Source organism: Pithys albifrons, chromosome 12 (assembly GCF_047495875.1).
Source record: "Pithys albifrons albifrons isolate INPA30051 chromosome 12, PitAlb_v1, whole genome shotgun sequence".
In the NCBI taxonomy this organism is placed as follows: Eukaryota; Metazoa; Chordata; class Aves; order Passeriformes; family Thamnophilidae; genus Pithys; species Pithys albifrons.
In genome coordinates this window covers 21,057,341-21,079,377 of record NC_092469.1, presented here as the reverse complement: position 1 = coordinate 21,079,377, position 22,037 = coordinate 21,057,341, and the positions used below count along the sequence as shown (strand labels likewise).

Here is a 22,037-nt window from a genome sequence, read left to right as displayed (position 1 = left end):
CACCCCGGCTTGTGTTGGGATGGGAATCCCTTCCTCCAGCACGGTGCCAGCTGCGGGGAGCCCCGGGTGGGGCACGGTGTGGAACTGGCACCCATCAGAGTCCCCAGGGGCTGGCGAGGCTGGCAAGGCTTCCCGTGCCCTTCCCGAGGCTCCGAGGCTCTCCTGGTGTCTGAGCATGTTGGATCCCATCCCACCCCACCCCATCCCACCCCACCGCGCCCATCCCGGTGCTGCGGCGCGGCCAGCAGCGCTCTCCCGGCGCTGGCCCCAGCGCGGCCGGCTCTCGGCTCCCGGCTCCCGGCAGGAATGTGCCGGGGGGGTCCAGCCCCCCGCCCGCCGGGGCCGCTTCCTCTTTCGGCGCTATTTAAGCGGCTCCCGGCGCGTCCCACCCGGCCGGGCCATGGAGCGCATGGAGGTGACCGAGACCTTCGCGGGCATCGCCCTGCCCGGACACCTCCACACCCAGGAGTCCCTCGGCTTCGCCGCCGCCTTCACCTTCCGCCCCACCGACGTGCTCATCGCCACCTACCCCAAATCGGGTGAGGGGCGGGGGACACGGGACAGCGCTGGGGACCCTCGGGCCGGAACGGGACGCGGGGCGGGCTCTGCAGGGCTGGGAGGGGGCCGGGCTCGGAGCCACCCGGACCACCGGCACAGCGTGGGGACCCCCGGCCAGCGCTCCCGCCCCCCAGGCCCCCCGTGCTGCCACCCCACGTTGTCACCAGCCCCAGGCTGGTGTCACTGGGGGGATCCAGGGGGCCCACATGACACTACCAGCCCAGCTGGTCCTTCGGGATGAGCTGAGCTGGAATGGGACAGAACTGGACGGGACGGGACAGGCCAGGCTGAGCCCAGCCATCCCACACCGAGCCAAACTGTGCCGAGCTGTGCTGTGCCATCCGATGGCACGAGCCATTGCAGTGCCACCATGTGCCGAGCCGTGCCATGCCATGCAGTGCCATGCCAGGCCGGCCCCGCCCTGACTCCCAGCTCCGCAGGCACCACCTGGATGCAGGAGATCCTGACGCTGCTGTTCAGCCTCGGGGACGCCCGCCCAGCCAAGACCATTCCCAACTGGGAGCGGGCGCCCTGGCTGGAGCAGATTTACTGCCGGGAGGCTCTGCGGGACACGGAGACCCGCCGGCTCCTCACCACCCACCTGCCCGCCCACGTCCTGGCCCCCGCCCTGCAGCGCAGCAAGGCCAAGGTGAGGGGGGGACCGATGGGCTGGGGGGATCCCTGATGGGCTGGGGGGATCCCTGATGGGCTGGGGGATCCCTGATGGGCTGGGGGATCCCTGATGGGCTGGGGCGGGTCACCGCAGGGACATCCTGAACCCTCGGGGCTTCCCAGAGCTCGGGGAATGCCGGGGGCTTTCTGAGCGTGGTGGAGCAGAACATCCCCAGCCGTGGGGGTGACACCGTGTCCCCCCCAGGTGATCTATGTGGCCAGGAACCCCAAGGATGTTGCTGTCTCCTTCTACCACTTCCACCGCCTGGCCAAGTTCCTGCCTGACCCCGGCTCCTTTGACGCCTTCCTCACACAGTTCCTGGAGGGCACAGGTGAGGGCTGGGGGTCCCTGGGGGTCCCTGGGGGCAGCACTTACCCTCAGAGCCCCCCATCACCCCCACCTCCCCCCAGTGCACTACGGCTCCTGGTTTGACCACGTCAAGGGCTGGCTGGGCCAGCGGCACCTCCTGGACATCCTCTACGTCACCTACGAGGAGCTGCACCAGGTGAGCCCTGCAGTGTCCCCACCCCTGTCCCCGTCCCCGCCGGTGCCCAGCGCTGACCGTGCCCCTGCCCCAGGACCTGTGTGGCACAGCACAGCGCCTCAGCACCTTCCTGGGGTGCCCGCTGGCCCCGGGGACACTGGCAGCCCTGGAGCAGCACTGCACCTTCGCTGCCATGAGGGACAACGCCATGGCCAACTACTCCCTCATCCCCCCCGAGATCATGGACCACAGCCAGGGCCGCTTCATGCGCAAAGGTGAGGGGGCCCGGGCTGGGGGGGCACGGGGGGGGCATGGGGACAGCATCCCTGACTCCCTGTGCCCTCTGCCCCACAGGCGTGGTGGGGGACTGGCGTGACCACTTCTCCCCCCAGCAAAATGCCCTCTTCAACCAGCGCTACCAGGAGGAGATGGGGGACATGGAGCTGCCCACGCAGTGGCCCATGGCCTGAGGGACCTGGGGGTTTGGGGGACACTCACCCCAACCTGCTGAGAACTGCCACAGCAGGGACACCCTGCACAGGCACCCCACAACACACCCCACTGTCACCCCAGGAACAGGGGCTCCCACAGGGCTGGCAGTCCGGTGGGGGGACATGGCACTGTGCCACCTCCCTGCACTGTGCCACCCCAGGGATGGGGACTTTTCCTGCTGTGCCCTGTGGCCATCCCATGCCTCGCTCCCCCCCCCCCCGCCCCCGGCCAGGGCCACGTGGCCGTGACCCCTTCCCGCCCCTCCCGCCCTGCAGAAATAAATATTTATTGCTGTAGTTCCCAGGCAGGCCGTGTGTTCCCACGGGGGGCAGCTGGAAGCGACAGTGGGAAGCGCTGGTGTTATCAGGGACACATCGGGGTGGGGACCCATCCCCGGGGACCTTATCAGCAACCGGGGACAATGGCCCCGGGCCTTGGAGGGGTGCCAGGCTCCATGGAGCGGCCACAGCAGGGTGACAGCAGGGGCACAGCAGGGTGACAGCAGGGACACAGCAGGGGCACAGCAGGGTGACAGTGGGGACACAGCAGGGGCACAGCAGGGTGACGAGTTTTGCCAGCAAAGCCCATGGCATGGAGCCAGCTCTTTCAGTGCCTCCCACCCCTGGAGCCTGCCTGTCCCAGTGCAGCCTGTCCCAGTGCCCCCGGCACCACAGAGCCCCCACTCTGCTTCAGTGCACCCCTTCCCGATGCCCCCTGCACCCCCATGTCCCCACCCTGCCCCAGCACAACTCCCCCTCATGCCACCTGAACCCCAACATTCCCCCATCCTGCCCCCGTGCACCCGCTCCCCTGGAGCCCCCTGCACCCCAATGCCCTCACCCAAATGCCCTCACCCTCTGCTCCTCAGTGCCCCCTCAGTGCCCTGGTGGGGGCTGCAGTGTCCTGCCCCCCTTGTTTGGATGCTCCCCCTGCCTATCTGCCCTCCTGGGGTGTTTGCTTGTGGTGAGACTCTTTCTGGGGCCTGTGGCACTGTGGGTCAGTGACACTGGTGTCCTGCCACTCTTGTCACACCTGCCACCTCTGCCAGCCCTGCCACCTCTGCCAGCCCTCTACACCTGCCACCACTGTCACCCCTGCCCCCTGCCAGCCCCTCTGTGCTGCCAATGGGTACAGCCTGGCCTGGTGACTCTGGGCACCCCCAGCCCTATGGAGTCCCCCTGCACCCACCCTGGGGCACCCATCTGTGCCCATGGATTGGGGTGCCAGGGCAGCCCCCTGCCCATGCCAGCGCTGGCTGGTGCCAGCTTCCCAGGTGCCGGGTTTGGGTTTCCATGGCAACATCCACGATCCTGCTTTACGGGAGATGAATCAGGAGCTATAAATAGGCACTGGATGGGGGTGCAGGGCAGTGTGCCCTGTCTGTGCCCCAAACTGCTGGCAGTGCCCTAAGGCCGGTGAGGCCACTCCAGTGAGTGACTGCCCACATGGGGACAGCCTGGCACCTGTCCCCACACCTGGGGTGACAGCAGCGTCTCAGAGCCCAGCTCGGTGCCATCCCCAAGGCTGGCTCTTGGATGGCCCCTGCCCTGTGATGCTGTGCCCAGTTGCAGTCCCTGTGGTGGCCTTGGGCACACCCTGCCCCAAGGGATGTCACCTCCCCAGGAGCATCTGCTGGCACGGGGCTGGCAGAGGCAGCGCACAGCATGTGGCAGCAGCGTGGCACAGTGCCCGGCACATGGCACAGCACAGCGTGTGGCACATGGCACACAGAACATGGCACATGACAGAGAGCACATGGCACACGGCATGGCATGCAGCACACAGCACGTGGCATGTGACAATGCACACGGCACATGGAACATGCAACATTGCATGGGACATGGCACACAGCACATGGCACACGGTATGTGGGACATGGCACACAATACATGGAACATGGCACATGGCACACAGCACATGGCACACGGTATGTGGGACACGGCACACAATACATGGAACATGGCACATGGCACACAGCACATGGCACAGATATGTGGGACACGGCACACAATACATGGAACATGGCACATGGCACACAGCACATGGCACACGGTATGTGGGACACGGCACAGATATGTGGGACATGGCACACAATACATGGAACATGGCATGTGGCACACAGCACATGGTACACGGTATGTGGCACATGAAACACATGTGGGACATGGCACAGAACACACAGGAGATGGCACAGAGCACATGGGACATGGCACATCACACGGGACATGGCCCATGGCACACATCATAGCACAGGATACACACACAGAGCACATGGCACACAGTGCATGGTACATGACACAGCACATGGCACTCAGCAGACACCACACAGCACATGTCACAAGGTACATGGACATGGTGCACAGCCCATGGCACACACCATACAGCACATGGCACATGCCATGTGACACACAGCACGTGGCAGTGGCAGCAGGGCCGGCTCTGTTGCTGCCTCGCTCTGCTCCATGCCCTGGATTTGGGGCCGTGGCACAGCTGGGGAGCGCCCGCCCCGGCACATGAAAGCGGCGGCTGCTCCAGTGCCCAGAGCTCTGGTGCTCCCAGCACAGGGCCAGCCACAGACACCCAAAATGTGGGGGCAGCAGGGCTGGGGGCTGCCCTCGCCTCTCATCACCAGCCTGGGTGGCATGGTGTCACCATGAGGGGACACAGGCGGCACCAGGAGCTGCCAGGCCCTCTGCCCACGCCCCACTGACCCCCAGGGAGGGTTGGGATCGGCACCCAGAGAGCAGGAGGATGGGCACAGGGGTGGTGCTTTATTGGGGGGGTCATGCAGCCTCCAAACATCACAGTGACAGAGAAGCAGGGACCGAGGGGACCATGGGGACCATGGGGATGGAGCAGGGATGGGCTGCAGGGCATGGCACACCAGCAGTGGGCAGGGCTGGGGGTATCCACTGGGGGTCCGGGACCTTGCCCATGTCCCAGCCTGGGGGAGGCTGTGGCAGGACTGGGACTCGAGGGGACCCCGTCTGTCCCCTGTGCCACACCCAGGGGAGTGGGGGGTCCTCACTGGGGCAAGTCAAGGCTGGGGTTGGGGTTTCCTCAATGAGGGGACCCAAGGCTGGGGGCACTGGGGATCTCTAAGTGGGAGGAGCCAAGACTGGAGTCGGGGACTGGGAGTTCCTCACTGGGGGAAACTGAGGCTGGGCTGGGGGCACTGGGGATCTCTAACTGGGGGGAGCCGAGGCTGGGATTGGGGTTGGGGGTCCCTCACTGGGGGGAGCTGAGGTTGGGGTCAGGGGTGGGGGGCCGGGGACAGCGCGGGGGAAACGCTTTGTAGCTGTAGTACTCCACCACCTGCTTGGGCACCTCCGCCAGCACACACTTGGCCAGAGCTGTGGGTGACGCCTGGGGGACACCGGGGACACAGCGGGACACCGGGGTGAGCCGGGGCCACCACGGCACCCTTGCCCACCCCAGGGTGTGCAGCAGCACCCCTGGGCACCGACTCCCGGTGCTGGGATGTGGGGATTGGAGGGGACCCGAGGGGATGGAGGGGACCAAAGGGAACAGAAGGGACAGATGGGGACGAGAAGGGAGGAGATTGGAGGGGAGGGGACAAGAGGGGACGGGATGGGATGAGGAGGGGCAGAAGAGGACAGGAGAGGACTGGAAGGAACAGGAGAAGATGGAAAGGGGCAGGAGAGAACAAGAGGGGGTGTGAAGAGCCGGGAGGGGCCGGCAGGACCCCCCTGCCCACTCACGTTCTTGAACTCGCGGAAGGGCACGAACTGGACGATGTCGCGCAGGACGGGCTCGCCCTTGGGGGAGCGCAGGACGCCGTCGTCCCCGTCCAGGATCTGCATGTCGGTGAAGTCGGCGTTGCCCACGCCCACGATGATGATGGACATGGGCAGGTAGGAGGCGCGGACAATGGCCTCCCGCGTGTCCGCCATGTCCGTCACCACCCCGTCCGTCAGGATCAGCAGGATGAAGTATTGCTGCGGGCACAGGGATGCTTGGGGGGCTGCCCGGCCCCACACGGGAGCACCCATGGGTGTCACAGCACGGGGGGTCCCAGCCCAGCCTGGTGCCCCGGAGGGACCCACCGACGCCTCCTTGGTCTGCTCCTCATCAGCTGCCACACGAGCCACCTTGGAGATGATGGGAGCCACGTTGGTGGGGCCGTAGAGCTGGATTTTGGGCAGGCAGCTCTGGTAGGACTCCACGACGCCCTGGATGCCTGGGAGGGGTGTGAGGACTCAGCAGGGACACTTTGGCCATGGATCCTGCCCTGCTGGAGCTGGACTCACCCTCACACTCATCGTTGTCGGGGTTGAAGTTGATGGCAAAGTCGTGGGAAACCTGGAGGGTGGGAGGGGAGGGGAGGGGCAGCCAGTGCCCGCCCCCCACCATGGCCCCTGGCACCTGCCAAGCCCCACCAGTGCCAGAACCAAGGGTGTCCAGAGGGACAAGCACATCCCTGGGGTCCCACAGGGCACCCCCTCACCTCGTACTTGGGGGGGATCCTGGCACCAAAGCCCAGAGCTGAGAATTTCTTATCGCTGCAAGGGAAGGGGTGTGAGAGCTCTGGTGCCATCACAGGGTGGCAATCACTGGGACATCTGACCCCAGGGTGGCCATCACCAGGGTGTCTGGCCCCAGGGAACCTGCCAGGGCCACCGACCTGTCATAGTCCTGGCAGATCTCACCCACGGCCACCAGTGCCTTGAGGTACTCATTGGGCTGGTAGGGGTTGATGTAGTGCAGGGAGCAGCTGTTGCGGGGGTCCCCATTGGAGGCTGTGAAGTCGATGGCCACCTGGGGGGGGACAGTGAGGGTCCCCCCAGGGTGAGCAGGGGCCACTGGTGTGTCCCTGTTGGGCAGGCTGGGGGACACTGCTCACCGTGAAGTGGATCTGGCAGCCACCCATGATGTAGTCCAGGAAGGAGTAGACCCTGTGGATCTTCCAGAGAGACCCACATCAGCTGGTCCTGCCCCACATGGGCCATGGAGCTGGGCACGGCTCAGCTCAGCTTGGCTTGGCTCAGCTCAGCACAGAACACAGGCACTCACCTTCAGGTCCAGCAGCACCACCACCCCCGAGTTCTTGTAGTTGCGCTTCTTGATCTTGTACTTGGGGTTCATGCAGTCCCACTGCACCTGCAGCACACGCAGCACCCGCGCTGCCTGCGGCCCCTGCCCTGGGACCCCCTCCCTGGCACCCCCAGCTCCTGGGCCCATGGCCCTGCAGCACAGTGACCCCCAGCCCCAGGGCATTGCAGCCCCCCATGGTCTGCAGCACAGTGACCCCCAGCCCCAGGACATTGCAGCCCCCCATGGTCTGCAGCACAGTGACCCCCAGCCCCAGGGCATTGCAGCCCCCCATGGTCTGCAGCACAGTGACCCCCCCAGCCCCAGGACATTGCAGCCCCATAAACCCACAGCCCCCCATGTCCCTGCAGCACAGTGACCCCACAGCCCCATAACCTTGTAGCCCCATATCTCTCTGCCTCCCTGCAGGCCTCCAGCTCCAGCCCTGTGGTGCCATTAGCCCACAGCCCCACAACCCCACCTTGTTCTCCCCCATCGCCTTCTGCATCTCCTCGAAGGTGGTGAAGAACTCCCCGATGAAGTCGTGTTTGCCCCGTGAGTCGTAGTCCCACACCACGCCCTGCAGGGGCCACAGCTCAGCCCTGGCACCAGGGGTGTCCCCAGCACTGAGGGTGGCCCCCACCATCCCTGCCACCAGGGGGTTCCCAGCACCACCCCCAGGGAAGATGCTACAGATGCCCCAGGCAGGGAGGGGGGTGCCCTGACCCTTCCTCACCCTCAGCTTCCTCTTCTCCTCGCAGCTGCAGAGCGAGTTGAGGGAGACCTTGAAGGGCTCCCAGACAGGGCTCAGGTTGTTCTTCACCACCTGTGGGATGGGGGGCTCAGCAGGGCTGGGGAGGTGCTGGGGTGGCCGTGGGGCGGCCGTGGGGCGGCCGTGGGGTGGCCGTGGGGCAGCAGAGGGGCCGGCCCCAGGCCCTCACCTCGGTGCGGTACACGAGCTGCTCGCTGCGGTCGTCGTCAATGCGGTAGATCTCCAGGAAGGGATCTGACTTGCTGAAGAGGTCCTGGAGGAGGAGGAGGAGGGGGCAGAGCACTGCCCACCCTGCCCACCCTGCCCCGTGTCCCCCCTGGCACCCGGCTCACCTTGTCGTCCAGCTTCTTGGCGCGGAAGGAGAGCTCCACGTAGCCGTTGTTCCCTGAGATCTCCTCTGAGATGATCTGTGAGGAGGGGTGGCCACAGGGTGCTCAGCACCTGGCACGGCTTTGTCCCCTGCTCACCACCTCCCTGCGGTGCCCCGGGATGGGACAGGGTGCCCAGTTGCCTCTCCTGGTGCAGCAGAGACCCCCAGTGTGGCCAGCAGATGCCAATGGGGACCCTGAGCCCTCCCCATCCCCAAGAGCCTGGGGGACAGCAGGGCTGGATGGCAGCTCAGACAGGAGGAGGGGCATTGGGGACCCCTCATACACCTCAGCTCAATGACACTCACAGCCCAGTGCCACCCCACCTACCCAGTCTGGATGTCCCAGCTTGATGCCTTCCCAGCATCCCAGTCCAGTGCCACCCATTTGTCCTGTCAGGTGTCACCCCAGAGAACACCTCAGGGTACCAGCCCATCCCAGTGCCACCCCAGGGTCCCATCCTGGTGCAATCCACAGTGTTTCATCCTGGTGTCCCTGTCATTGTCCCCCCCAGTGCCACCCCATCCCGGGCTCGGAGCTCACCGTGATCGTGGACTTGCCCGCGAACTTCCCGTACTTGAGGAACAGCGGCTTCGTCACCCGTTTCTGTGCCACGATCTGCGAGAGCCCACGGTCGGGGAGGGGACACCACGGGGGGGTCCCGAGGTGGGGGTCCCCGGGCTCACCTGCCCCACGGTGCACTCCATGCCCCCCAGGAAGTCGTCGTCGTGCGTGCCCACGCCGGCGTGGCCGTGGCTGTCGTACACCTCGAACCGCAGCTTCTGCACCTCCTCGAAGTAGTAATCGACCGTGAAGATCTTGGCAAACACGGGGTTCAGGTTGCTCTTGATGACCTCGCTGCGATCCACCTGCATGGGAGAGGTGCTGGGCTGGGGCTGGGCTGGGCACAGCTGGTGCATGGGAGAGGTGCCCAGGCCTTGGGATGCCAGAGCTCACACTGAGCTGGGAATGGGGGTGTGGGAACCTGGGGGGCACAGGGGTGTGGGGAGGCAGGGATGAGGGTGAGGGATGGGGCTGTTGGAGTGGAGGATGAAGGGATGTGGGTGTTGGGATGGGGGCTAAAGGCCTGGGGTGTGCTGGGAAGGACCAACCATGCACAGGTAATTTACCTGTGCCCAGGTGAATGGCATTTAGAGGAGCCCCTGCCAGCCCCATATCCTGGGATTACCCTTCCACCCAGGATCCCCCTGGTCATCTGAGGGGATACTCTGGTTCTCATCACACTTCACCACAGCTCCACTGGAGAAGGAGCAACAGGCTGGTGCCACGGTGAGCCCTGGGGTGGCCATGGCGGGGGGTCACCAGCCCCAGTGGGTGCTCAGTGTGTCCTGTCCACGCTGGCAGTGGGTACCCAGCGATTCCAGAGACTTCCCCACACCTGTCCCTGCCAGTGTTGCCTCAACAGGACACATCCTGGTCAGGGCACCCTGCCAGCCGACCTGCCCCTGCCTCTCAGAGCCGTCTGGTGTACGGCACAGCACCGTATGGCACAGCACAGCACAGCGTGTGGCACAGCCGGGTACAGGTGTCTGGCACGGCACAGCACACGGCAGCTGGCACGGGGCCCTGTGCCCCCCCGGCCCCGCTGGCTCGAGCGGAGTCGATGACACGCCGAGGGATTCAGCGTTAAATCCGCCGGCTGAGCGGCCGCGATTAGAGCGGAGCTGCCGGCGCCAGCCGGGGCTCGGCGTGGGGAGGGAGGGAAGGAGCTGTGCCAGCCCCAGTGCCAGTCCCAGTGTCTGCCAGCCCCAGTGCCAGCCCCATTATACCAGCCCAGTGCCATTCTCCGTGCCAACCTCAGCCCCCGTGCCAGCCTCAGCACCAGCCTTGGCTCCTGGGGGTGACCAGGGACCCCTGGTGCAGAGCAGTGAGGGGCACAGAGCAGCAGTGCTGGCCCTGATCCCTCTCAGCTGTCCACCCATCCACAGATCGACACCAGCACACGGCCATCCCAGGGATGTTCCTGGTGTCCCTGGTCCCTGTCCCGGGGCAGTGGAGCTGCACTGGAGTCACCGTGGACACCCCACCCCACCCCACTCTGCTCCCCGGCCCTGTTGCAGTCCCCGGGGGCTGGATGTGACCCACTGTCAGCACTGTCCCTGTGGGCTGCTGGGTGTGCCCCAGAGGGCCCTGCCCTGTGAGCCTCGTGCTCTGTGCCCTGCTCTTGGGCACGTTGTGTCCTGCTCTGTGCCTCGCACCTTGTACCCCACGCTGAGCTCTGCACCAGCCGTCCAGCAGCCGCTGTGTGCACCCTGCACCCCGTTCTCCACCCTGGACTGAACCCTGCACCCTGGTCTGAACTCTGCTCTGACCCCTACACCCTGTACTACACCCTGTACCCCATCTGGCACTCTACTCTGCATCCTGTACTCTGCTCTGCAGCTTATTCTGCACCCCACTCTGCTCCCTGCACCCTGCTCTGCACTCTGTACACTGCTCTGAACCCTGCACTCCTCTGTGCACCCTCCTCTGAAACCTGCACCCCATTCTGCATCCTGCTGTGCACACTGTGCCCTGTTCTCCACTGTCTCCTGCATCCTGTACCCCATTCTCTGTTATCTCCTACACTCTGCTCTGCACCCTGCACCTGCTCCCCACCACCTCCTGCACCCTGAACCCCGCTCTGCATCCTGCTCTGCACCCTGAATCCCACTCTGCACCCTGAATCCTGCTCTGCACCCTGAACCCTGCTCTGCATCCTGCTCTGCACCCTGAATCCCGTTTTGCACCCTGAATCCTGCTCTGCACCCTGAACCTCACTCTGCACCCTGCTCTGAATCCTGCTCTGCATTCTGAACCCTGCTCTGCACCCTGAACCCTGCTTTTCACCCTGCACCTGCTCCCCACCACCTCCTGCATCCCACTCTGCAGCTCCTCATACCCATCACCCTGTGCCCCGACCCTGTCTCCCTGCTCCCCTCACCCCATGCCCAGCTCCACCACATCCTGGTGCTGCCCTGCCCTGCCCACCCCAGGGGGTGCTGCCCCTCTCCTACCTCCATCCACTGGCCCTGGGTCTGCATCAGCAGCAGCACGCAGGGATCCGACTTGTTGAGGGTGTCCCTGTCCAGGAGGTGTTTACAGCTGACCCGCAGCTCCACCTTGGACAGCACGGCCAGCTGCGGGCACGGCTCGGGCGCGGTGCCCACGCCGGCCGGGGCGCGGGGGGCGGCCGGGCGGGACGGGGGGCACGCGGCCCCATGGGCGAACGGCATCGGGGCCGAGGGTGGCCGCTGCCTCTGGCGCCGTCAGGGAGCCAGGCAGGTGCCCGTCATGCCCGGGGCTTGGCGCCCCGCAGTGCCAGGCAGGTCCCTGGGGGCAGGACAGGCGTGGGCTGCTCGGGTGGGTGGAGGGACCCTGTGACCCACTCCAAGGCAGGGTGGCTGGTCTGGTCCTGATGGCTCCGTGGGGCTCTGCAAGGTATCAAAGCACAGTGGGGTGAGCCAGAGCTGGGGCTCCCTCATGATGCTGCCCGTGTACCCCCAGGGCCAGTCAGACCCACGGGCTCACCCCCCAACTCCCTGAGTGGATCAGGGGTCCTGCAGGGCCATGCCCAGCTCTGCTTCAGCCCCACCCCAGGGGCAGGATGTGTCCATGGGGAAGGGGGACCTGAGAGGGGCTGGGAGGGTGGGTAGGATTGGGTATCCCCCCTGTGGAGCCCTGAGTGGGACTGGGGAGCAGAAAAACCCCCTGTACCTTCAGGCAGCACACCCAGCCTGGGCAGGGCTCCTTGGGAGGGCAGTGGGGACACCAGTGTGTCCCTGCCCCAGGTGATGGATTCCCCATGCTGGGGTCAGGGACCACCTCCCCCCCAGGTTGGTAACACTCATTTAGGTGATGCTGAGTGACAGGCATTGAGGGGCTCTGCCAGCCCCAGCCCAGGCTTGTCCTGCACCTGCAGCCCTGGTGGTGCCTGGCTGGGGCAGGACAGGGGCAGAGCAACCCCTGCACACCTGTGCTCCCACGTGCCCAGCCTGGCCAAAGTTTCCTGGTGAAGTCATGCATTGCCCAGGCCCTCCCTGGCACATGGCTCTGGTGCCCCTGCTCCAGTGGGGACCACCTCCCTCCCAGGGATCGCAGGCACCCCTTGGCACCCACTGCCCAGCAGAGGGGCACCGGCTCCCACCCTGCCCGTTGTCCCCCTCACCTGGGTGCCGGTGGCCTGGGCTCTGCACACGAGGGCTGGGGTCGGTGTGCCAAGGGGACCCGTGTGCCAGCCGTGCCGGTGTGCCAGCCGGAGCTGCTGCCGCTGCCACCTCCACACAACTGACTCAAGCTGCAGTTCGGGAGCGGAGCCCTAAGAGGGAGATGGATGACAAGCTCCGTTAACTGCCTCGCTGCCGGCACTGAGCGAAGCCCACCCGTGGGCACCGGGGCTGAGTGGGGTCCCCAGCACTGCTGGCAGTGCCAGGGCAGGTGCTCCTGCTCCAGGTGAGATGCCCATGGCAGAGCCACAACCCCTCGCCCTCCCCAGCTGCTCCCTGGGGGGTCCCTAAGGCCACCCTGGTCTCAGCCCCCCCCACTCTTGGCCAAGACCCCAAGCACAAGGGTGGGTTGCCCCAAAACCACCGGGTGCCCTCCCCACATGCTGGAGCACCCAGACCCACATTCCACGCACGTGGAGTCCCATCTGCCCCATTCCCAGTCCGGGACCCCCACCCAGCCCTGTCCCCCCAGTGCTGCAGCACTGTCAGCTCGGCTTTAGGAATGATGTAATTAGCCCAAATTTGGAGGGATTAAAATGCAGATAGGGCTAATGAGCACCAGGGCACTGCAGGGCCCAGGCTTTGGGAGCTAATCCCCAGTCTGCCTGGCAGAAATAGGCCACTGCTTCCCTCTCCCTGCCCAGCCCAGCAGGGCAGGAGGCACCAGACCCACGGTGGGACACGAGGTCCAGGCAGAGGGGCCAGAGGGATGGGGCAGCAGCGGGACATGGCACAGGCAGCACCACACCAGGCACCTCTTACCTGGGTTTGAGCAGCCCAGGGTCCATCCAGCTGTGCCATGGCTCCAGCACAGAGTGCTTCATCCCATCCCATCCCATCCCATCCCATCCCATCCCATCCCATCCCAGTTTCTCTCTTCACCTGCTAAGACAAATGACTCCTATCCTGTCCAGAATGCACAATGGCCCCAGAACTGATGAGCCAACCAACCAGCTGTGCAAACACTCCCAGAGTGGTTTTGATCCCACTGTCACATCCCAGTGCCTGATCAGACCCCCACACTGGGACAGGCAGAGCCTGAGACCCCCCAGCAGCCACGAGGATGGGCCAGAGCCCCCCAGCCCTTCTCCTGGGCTCCTCTGTGTTGCCACTTGCCTGAGGCATCACAGAATCTTTCGGGATGAAAAATCCTCCTGAGTGCCACCTGCTCTCCAGCACTCCTGAGGCCACCACAAACTCTGTCCCCAAGTGCCACACCTACCATGGAATGGCCTTTAAAGCCAAGGAGAAATGGCTAAAAGGTCCCCAGAACAGCACCAGGGGCTGCACCATGGGCCGGGCAGGGTGGCACAGTCCAGCCCTGGCACTCTGCTCCATCCAAGCCCAGACACACCTCACTCCTCCTGTGCCCCCCAAGTGGGGAAGCCTCCCCCAGTGTGGGCAGCACTGCCCAGCACCCAAGGGTGCCACACACCACAACACCCCACCTTTAGAGCTGGAAATCAAACTGGGAATACTGGCATGGAAAGCAGGGAAGGGGGGGCACACAAAGCTTGGCACAGAGGGGGTACCTCCAAACTTCTCTCAGTCTGAGCAGGAGGGAGCCCAGCCTGCAGCCCTGACACAAGGCAGAGGAGTGGGCACAAGGCAGGTGTTCCACTCGCTTTCAAGGAACTTTGGAGACTGCAAGGTCAGCAAACGAGGCTTCCCACGCCCGAGCACATCCCTGCCCCGCCGCCGGCACCGGGGCGGCTCCGCTCGGTACACGTGCCCCAAACACACAGCACACCGTCTGGCTACGGCCCTTTATTGACAGTTCCAGGGACAACAGTTCACTTCTTCTTCTCCACATCCTGCTCCGCAGCTTCCTTGGCACGCTTGGCGCGGATGCCGAAGAGGCGGGCGTTGGCCCGGGCCATGCGCAGGCTGGCAAAGGCCTTGAAGTTCTTCTCGTCTTCCGAGATGACTCGAGCCTTCTCCCGCTTGAACACCTGGGGAGAGACAGCGCCAGACGGTCAGGCTGCACCTCGGGGAGGGCTGAGGAACCCACAGGGATCCCAGCCAGGCTGCACCTCGGGGAGGGCTGAGGAACCCACAGGGATCCCAGCCAGGCTGCACCTCGGGGAGGCTGAGGAACCCACAGACATCCCAGCCAGGCTGCACCTCGGGGAGGCTGAGGAACCCACAGACAGCCCAGCCAGGCTGCACCTCGGGGAGGCTGAGGAACCCACAGGGATCCCAGTCAGGCTGCACCTCGGGGAGGCTGAGGAACCCACAGGGATCCCAGCCAGGCTGCACCTCAGGGAGGCTGAGGAACCCACAGACATCCCAGTCAGGCTGCACCTCGGGGAGGGCTGAGGAACCCACAGGGATCCCAGCCAGGCTGCACCTCGGGGAGGGCTGAAGATCTCACAGGGATCCCAGTCAGGCTGCACCTCAGGGAGGGCTGAGGATCTCACAGACAGCCCAGTCAGGCTGCACTTCAGAGGGGATGAGGATCTCACAGGGATCCCAGTCAAGGCTGCACCTCAGAGGGGCTGAGGCTTTCACGGGGATCCATCTCAGCAGCAGCAGAGCACTCGTGCCACCTACAGGCCCTGCCCTTGGCCTGCACTGCTGGGAGCTGCAGCCCAGCACGACAGAGCAGGCATGGAAACCAGCACCACAGGAAACCCAAGGAGGTTCACAGAAACACAGGATTGCTCAGGTTGGAAAAGACTTTTAAGATCATCAAGTCCAACCATCAGCCCGGCACCAGCAGCATGTTCACCTCTAACTGTGTCCCCAAGTGCCACATCCACATGTTTGTTCAACACTTCCAGGGATGGGGACTCCACCAGTGCCCTGGGCAGCTGTGCCAGGGCTGGACAACTCCTTCCATGAAAAAAATCCTGATGTTCAACTGGAGCCTCCCCTGGCAGAGCTTGAGGCCACTCCCTCTCCTGTTCCTGGGAGCAGAGCCCGACCCCCCCAGCTCCACCCTCCTGTCAGGAGTGGAGAGAACAAGCAGAGGTTTGTGGCTCTCCTGGACAGCAGCTTTGGGAAGCAGTGAGGATTTAGGGACAAATGGTGACTGTGGGACCTGCCTGGGCACGCCCACCCAGATACAATCCAGAGTGCCCCCAGTTTCACAGGTAGGTACAAATTCTTATTCCTTGATTTTTTTTTGATCCAGGATGGGCAGTGCCTGGAGACAACGTGCAACAGCAGGGAGAGACCCTCTCCACAGAGTTCAATCTCAATTATGTCACATAGAGCACACGATTTAATTGCACTTACGTTCTTGATGGGCATAACGGGTCCTGTGAGCTGAGTGGCCATTTTGAGCTCCTCTGGCTGCACAGAGAGAGGACAGGAATGTTAAAAACCCACAACTCAAACTTTCCCAGGTTAAAACCTCAGTTTAGAAGCACAGCCTGTACTCAGGTACCCAGCTTAAAATCCTGCTGGGGGATTTAGCACCAAATGGTAATGAATCCAGCACTTCCCTTGGCACGGAGGAGCTGCACCAACAGCCCACACTGAGCCTGGATCCGGCCGGAGGAGCAGCGGCCCCTCAGCGCTGCCAGCTGGAAAAGCTTTGACACCAACTGTGCCGTTTGCAGAGTGATACAGAATCACAGAACCATTCAGGGCTTGGAAAAGAGCTCTGGGATCATCGAGTCCAACCTGTGGCCCGATGCCCACCGTGTCTCCCACCACACAGCACCAAGTGCCATGTCCAGGCATTCCTTGGACACCTCCAGGGGTGGGGACTCCAAACCTCCCTGGGCAGCCCCTTCCAATGCTGACCACACTTTCCAGAAAGAAATTTCTCCCGATATCCAACCTGACCCATCCCTGGAACAGCTTGTGGCTGTTTCCTCTTGACCTGTTCCTTGCTCCCTGCAGCAGAGCCTGAACTCCCCCTCAGCTCCCCCCTCCTATCAAGGGAGTTGCAGAGAGTGAGAAGGTCCCCCCTGAGCCACCTTTTCTCCAGGCTGAGTCCCCCCAGCTTATTTATACCCAATACACTCAGCACCTTCTTCTAAGGCTGATTTCAGCTTCTTCTAACAGTGTGGCATCAGACAAAACCAAATGAAGACTTATTTTATATTGTTAATTTCCAGCAAGCAAATCTGCAGCAGTATTTCAGCTCCAGGCCTTTCCTCCCTGATCTGGAAAGGGAGGGATCCACCACAATGAAGCAGCTTGGAGCTGCCAGGCTGCCCAGATCTGAGGGCAGGCTGGGCACACCGCTGTGTTCGTGGCTCACACGGCCCCGCAGGCAGAGCAGGGAATGCAGCTCTGCTCTGATCTCAGAGAGCTTCTAATGAAAAGCATTTCTGAACGTCAGCAGCAACTGCCTCCTGGAGCCTGCCTGGCACAGAGCCTGCCCCTCACATGGCTGGACAGTTTGAAGCCACTCTGACAATTCAGCTCCATAAACCAAAACTCAACTGGCTGGGCAAGGCCCAAAGCCCCAGGATGGTCCCACACAGGGGCTGCTGCCCCTCAGCCCCACCATCACTGCGGCCCAGACAGCCCTGCTAAGACTCGACCCTGCCAGGCCAGGCCTTGTGCTGGGCTCAGACCACGCTGCATCCAAGGGCAGGGCTGCTCCCCTCGGGAGTCACGCCATGGAACAGGCTCAGGAGCTCTGCCCCCGGGATGGAGGGATGGGCTGGCACAATCCCACCCCAGGCAGGACCGCGGACAGCAGCCAGGTACTCACAGAGCTGTCTCCCTTCTTGGGCATGGCTGGCTTCCTGGGGAAGAGGATGAGCTTGGAGTGGTACTCCTTCAGCCTCTGCACGTTGGCCTGCAGGGACTCGGTGGATTTGTTCCTCCGCCGGGGATCCACCGAGATCCCGATCGTCCGCGCAAACTTCTTGTTGATGCCGGCGAGCTGAGGGCAGAGAGGGAGGGGTGGCACATCCATCCCACAGCCAGGCAGGGCCAGGCACAGCCAGCATGGCACCAGGGTCTGGGGAAGGCTGGGCATGGCTGAAGGACCACCTGTGCCACCACCAAAGGGTGTCCTGGTGTGTCCTAAGGCTTAAAATGCTCCTCAGGCTTTGGGGTTTGCAGGTGGATTTCCCCAGGAGGGCAAAGTGTGACCCCTGAGGGGACATTTAAACTTGGATACACAGAGAGGCATTTATGGAGCCAGGACATGGGTAACTCTGGTTCACTGAATGCTGGGGGGGTCCATTAAATAACTATTTGCTTTAAGCATCTTAACCAACAAACTCATTTTCTGTTTGAGAACAAACAGCTGCGTCCTGCTTTGTGTTCCACCATTACCCCAAAATTAAAGAAAAGTAAGTAATGAAGCATTTGGCACCCAGAAGAGCAATTTTGCTGCCTCAGTGCACCAGTTTCAGTTATAAATGCTTTAATTAGACAGTGAACCAGGCACAGAGGCTGCCAGCAAGGGCTGATGTGCCTCCTGCCCACTGCACAGATGTGAGTGGGGGGTCCCTGCAGACCACCTGTAACAGCTGAGCACACCTGGGCAGGTCACAGGGACATTTCCTGAAGGAATGGAGAGCAGGGAATGATTCCCACAGTGTTTAGTGTTTCTAAACCAAACACTAGACAGTCCCAGCTGCTCCCTGAGGCTGCACTAACAGTTCTTCCTCCTGGTACATCCCCTGCTGCTCTTGGAGGTAAAAGCTGAGCTCAGTTCTCTTGGCCCACAACGACAACACTGGTCACAATATTTAGGATTAGCAGAACAGTGTTCCATAATGAAATAAAATAATTCAATGAAGATCTTAATCTTCTTGCTCCCCCCAAAAATTTTATGAGACTCAAGGCTCTTCCAGAATACAATTTTCATAAAATCCCAGCGTGGTTTGGGTTGGAAAGAACTTTGGGGATCATCCACATCCACCCCCTGCCACAGACAGAGACACCTCCCACTGTCTCAGGTCGCTCCAAGCCCTGTCCAGCCTGGCCTTGGACACTCCCAGGGATGGGGCAGCCACAGCTGCTCTGGGCAATCTCTGCCAGCCCTGCCCACCCTCACAGGGCAGAATTCCTTCCATATTATACCCAACCTAAATTTCTCCTCTTCCAGCTTGATTTTGATGGAGTTTTAAGCCACAGTCTGACCAGACAAACAGACATTTGCCTTTCAAAGAACCTTCACACCCCCATTCCACAGTTACAATGAAACCAGTGTTTCCCTGCTGCCAGAACCACGAACACCAGAGCCCTCCTGGGCTGAGCAGCCCCAGCACCTGGACAGGAGCAGTTGCTGAGCTCAGTCTGGGATTTCATTTATTTAGATCAATGCTCTGTACTCACTTTAAGCTCCTCCAGGCTGAAGCCTCTGCCAGCACGAACTTTTTTGTGGTATCTGATTGTTGGGCACCTGACGATGGGCCTGATGGGCCCGGCCACGGGCCGGGGGGCGATGCGGCGAGCCTTGGCCTGGCGGGCCTTCCTCCTGCAAGGGCACGGGAGTGCTGAGCTTGGGCAAGTCCTCCCAGGTCACCAAATCCACCCTGTGCCCGATGCCCACCTTGGCAAAGCCCTCCCAGCCCATGGAGCCCACCCTGTGCCCGATGCCCACCTTATTCCCCAGCCCAGACACTCAGTGCCACGGCCAGGCCTGCCTTGGGCACCTCCAGGGCTGGGCACTCCAACCCTCCCTGGGAGCCCCTTCCAGTGCCTGACCACCCTTTCCAGGAAGAAATTCCTTCTCATGTCCCACCTGCCTCTCCCCTGGAACAGCTTGAGGCCATTCCCTCTCCTCCTGTCCCTGTTCCCTGGGAGCAGAGCCCGACCCCTCCTGTCTCCCCCTCCTGGCAGGGATTGCAGAGCCAGAAGGTCCCCCCTGAGCCTCCTCTTCTCCAGGCTGAGCCCCCACAGCTCCCTCAGCTGCTCCAGCCCCTTCCCCAGCTCCGTTTCCTGCCCTGGACACGCTAATCCAGCCCCTCAGTGTCCTTCCTGTCATGAGGGGCCCAGAACTGATCCCAGAATTCCAGGTGTGGCCTCACCACTGCCCAGCACAGGGGACGGGCACTGCCCTGGCCCTGTGGCCACTCTGAGGCTGCTCCAGGCATCGCTGGGACAGTCACTGAGAACACAGGCCCTGTGTCAGATGTGCTGCCAGCTGTGCCACTGCTGCCCTGGCAGGGAGGCACCTCCTGCCCTGGGCTCCCTCTGGAGCAAAGAGCCGGGCCAGGCCGGCGCTGCTGCTGCTGCGGAGCCGCCGCTGCCATCAGAGACCCAGGGTAGATGGAGTCATCACGGCTGTGCAGAGATTCCGGAGATGCCTCATCACTTGGCGCGGCCGGCTCCGAGCGGACACCCCGAGCGAGCACCCCGGGCCTGAAGGGGCAGGGCCGGGAAGGGCTGGGCTCGAACCCGCGGCGCTCCGGCTGCTCCGCACACACCGGGACCCCCCGCGCGGCCTCACCTGCGGATCTTGCGGGCGGGCTGGTTGAACCAGGTGGCCACTCTGCGCTGCCAGTCCTTGTGGAAGTGGGGCTTCAGGATCATGCCATTGCGGCTGGGCGCCATGGCTGCTGCGGCCTAAGGACACGGGCAGGGTTAGCGCGGCCCGCCCGGTCCCGGCGCGCCCCGAGCGCTCCCCCCGGCGCGGCGCGGCCCCCCAGACGCTCCCCCCGGCCCCGGAGCGGCCCCGCGGGGTGGATGGAGCCCCGGAGCGGCCCCGCGGGCCCGATGGCGGCGGATGGAGCCGCGGCCTGCACTCACCTCCCGCCTCACGCACCGCCACCGGAAAGGACGCGCCCGGGGGGCGGTGCCGGAAAAGTCGCAGCAGCGGCCAATGGGAAGCACGCCCGAACGGCCGAAGAACGGCGGTGGCTTCACCGTGCCCGGAGTAAAGATGGCGGCGGCTTAAAGGGCCCGCGCCCCGTGGGTGGCAGGACCTGGAGAGGGGCGAGAGGGGCCGCGGGCAGGATGGATTGGACACCTTTCCAGGGCTGCAACTGTAGAAAAGCGTGTAGAAAAGTGTAGAAAAGCACTTATGCCCCTGCAAGCAAGGGAAATGCTGCCCCGGGCACTGAGCGCCCAGGGAAGGAGCTGGGACAGGGACAGGACACAGGCGGAGCATCCTCCCCACACTCCCAGGAAAGAGGAGGCTCCCAGACCCAGCCTGACCCACAGCTGCAGTCTGGGACTGATTGGGACAGAGCCCGAGGGCTGGGGGGAGCTGTCAGAGCCCAGGCTGGGGCTGGGGGCTCCCAGGTCACAGACAGCCCCCATGGAATAACTCCAGACAATAATCCTTCCCAAAAGATCAGGCCAGACAGGGCTCTCCAGGCAGCAACAATCACTTTAATGCTTCCCCTGATGAACAGCCCTGTCAGCAAGGCCTGTTTTGCAACAGCCACAAGGATGGAGCAGCTTTTCCTGAAGATTCCCAACACACACAGAGCCACATCTGCTTTTGCTGCATTTCTAAGAGCATCTCTCCTGCTCTGAACCAGCAGCTCAGAACAGTTTTCCCCCCTATACACAAGTCACTCTCTGCACTGTTGGTTTCTCATGTCTCACTGCTGAACTCTGTACATGGATTTTCCTTAATCTGTTTGGGAAACATTTCCTGTGAAAACTGGATATAAATTATTGACCAGGGAGAAGGAGGCCCTTGTGCTGTACAACTCCACAGCTCTAAGGAGCTTCATCTGTGCCAAAACACTCCCCAGCCTGACACATTCTACACACACAGAGGCACGTTGTGGGCAGTTTATTCCAGCCAAGGCTGTTTCTGTGCTGTGTTCACAGCAGAGATGCTCAAAGGTTACACAAGAGCTGCTCATCTCAGTTTCCCCACACTGGCACTGAGGGCACAGCCCTGCCCTCCTGCCAGAGTTGGCTTCCACGGCATCTTTCATCCCTAAGAACATGCACCCTGTTCCTGTGCACCAGAAACCTTCACAGCAGATCAGGCTGACCCAACTCCTAATCACCAGCACCCTGCTGGGAATCAATTCTGAGCTCCTGAATTCTCCTTCCTGCAGGAGAAGGCTCAAGGAGCCAACGTAGCCACCCCTTAATCTGAGGGTAACAGCAGCACAGCAATTCCCTGCTCAGCAGCTTTGGCTCTGGAGCTGAGAAGGGAAAGGGTCTGTGTCCAAGAGAAGCCTCCCATTGCACACAGGAGGGGCTTCACACTGGTCTCAGCCGTGGCTCCTCCTCCTCCTCGTGCTGGGGTGGCTGGGGGGGTGTCTCCTCCTCCCTGGTGTCCTGTTTGTCCCTCTCAGCCTGCAGCCAGCTCTGGGGGGCAATCATCTTCTTGGGCCCGTGGGGAGGGGGCCCAATCAGGGCCTCAATGTCGTCGTAGTTGATCACTTCCTTCTCCAGGAGGGCATTGGACAGCTGCAAAGAGAAATGAGGCAAAATGAGGTGCAGAGGCTCCAAACTGCCCCTCTGAGCTGGTCTGAGCTCTGTCAGCTCAACTCAGATCCCAAGGGCTGCTCAGAGATTGGTT

General features: G+C 62.8%; 4 protein-coding genes across 4 annotated transcripts in view; 1 reads left to right on the top strand and 3 right to left on the bottom strand.

Moving 5' to 3' along the window:
• Positions 1-327: 327 nt before the first annotated feature.
• SULT2B1 (sulfotransferase family 2B member 1) lies at positions 328-2,437 on the top strand. The gene is made up of 6 exons (XM_071567297.1): positions 328-539; positions 999-1,207; positions 1,436-1,562; positions 1,642-1,736; positions 1,810-1,990; positions 2,070-2,437. The coding sequence occupies exons 1-6, from the start codon at positions 401-403 to the stop codon at positions 2,183-2,185; spliced, it is 867 nt and encodes a 288-aa protein (XP_071423398.1). The 5' UTR covers positions 328-400; the 3' UTR covers positions 2,186-2,437.
• A 2,514-nt stretch (positions 2,438-4,951) lies between these two features.
• On the bottom strand, positions 4,952-12,707 carry CPNE7 (copine 7). The gene is made up of 16 exons (XM_071567555.1): positions 12,568-12,707; positions 11,417-11,833; positions 9,086-9,268; positions 8,943-9,017; positions 8,364-8,438; positions 8,201-8,284; positions 7,996-8,085; positions 7,741-7,839; positions 7,242-7,328; positions 7,072-7,131; positions 6,853-6,986; positions 6,676-6,730; positions 6,479-6,530; positions 6,275-6,408; positions 5,930-6,166; positions 4,952-5,573 (listed from the first exon to the last, which is right to left on the bottom strand). Exons 2-16 carry the CDS (start codon positions 11,633-11,635, stop codon positions 5,436-5,438), a joined length of 1,722 nt encoding a protein of 573 aa, XP_071423656.1. The 5' UTR covers positions 11,636-11,833; positions 12,568-12,707; the 3' UTR covers positions 4,952-5,435.
• Positions 12,708-14,377: 1,670 nt separating this feature from the next.
• RPL13 (ribosomal protein L13) lies at positions 14,378-20,387 on the bottom strand. The gene is made up of 6 exons (XM_071567907.1): positions 20,297-20,387; positions 19,998-20,113; positions 18,881-19,022; positions 17,301-17,474; positions 15,866-15,922; positions 14,378-14,577 (listed from the first exon to the last, which is right to left on the bottom strand). The coding sequence occupies exons 2-6, from the start codon at positions 20,099-20,101 to the stop codon at positions 14,419-14,421; spliced, it is 636 nt and encodes a 211-aa protein (XP_071424008.1). The 5' UTR covers positions 20,102-20,113; positions 20,297-20,387; the 3' UTR covers positions 14,378-14,418.
• A 472-nt stretch (positions 20,388-20,859) lies between these two features.
• SPG7 (SPG7 matrix AAA peptidase subunit, paraplegin) overlaps positions 20,860-22,037 on the bottom strand; it is a 30,512-nt gene continuing 29,334 nt past the window's right edge. The window contains exon 17 of the mRNA XM_071567906.1: positions 20,860-21,925. Within this exon, the coding sequence (XP_071424007.1) occupies positions 21,716-21,925 (210 nt within the window). The 3' untranslated portion in view covers positions 20,860-21,715. The remainder of the gene's footprint in view (positions 21,926-22,037) is intronic.

Coding starts and splice junctions, on each gene's coding strand:
- RPL13 (XM_071567907.1), bottom strand. CDS start 20,101: ATGGCGCCCAGCCGCAATGGCATGATCCTGAAGCCCCACTTCCACAAG. Junction 15,923..17,300: donor CCAAGAAGGGAGACAGCTCT/GTGAGTACCTGG, acceptor CTCTCTGTGCAG/CCAGAGGAGCTCAAAATGGC. Junction 14,578..15,865: donor CCGTTATGCCCATCAAGAAC/GTAAGTGCAATT, acceptor GTCTCTCCCCAG/GTGTTCAAGCGGGAGAAGGC.
- SULT2B1 (XM_071567297.1), top strand. CDS start 401: ATGGAGCGCATGGAGGTGACCGAGACCTTCGCGGGCATCGCCCTGCCC. Junction 540..998: donor CGCCACCTACCCCAAATCGG/GTGAGGGGCGGG, acceptor CCAGCTCCGCAG/GCACCACCTGGATGCAGGAG. Junction 1,991..2,069: donor GGGCCGCTTCATGCGCAAAG/GTGAGGGGGCCC, acceptor TCTGCCCCACAG/GCGTGGTGGGGGACTGGCGT.
- CPNE7 (XM_071567555.1), bottom strand. CDS start 11,635: ATGCCGTTCGCCCATGGGGCCGCGTGCCCCCCGTCCCGCCCGGCCGCC. Junction 9,269..11,416: donor CCCAGGGCCAGTGGATGGAG/GTAGGAGAGGGG, acceptor TCTCCCATGCAG/GTGGATCGCAGCGAGGTCAT. Junction 5,574..5,929: donor CCTTCCGCGAGTTCAAGAAC/GTGAGTGGGCAG, acceptor GGTGTCCCCCAG/GCGTCACCCACAGCTCTGGC.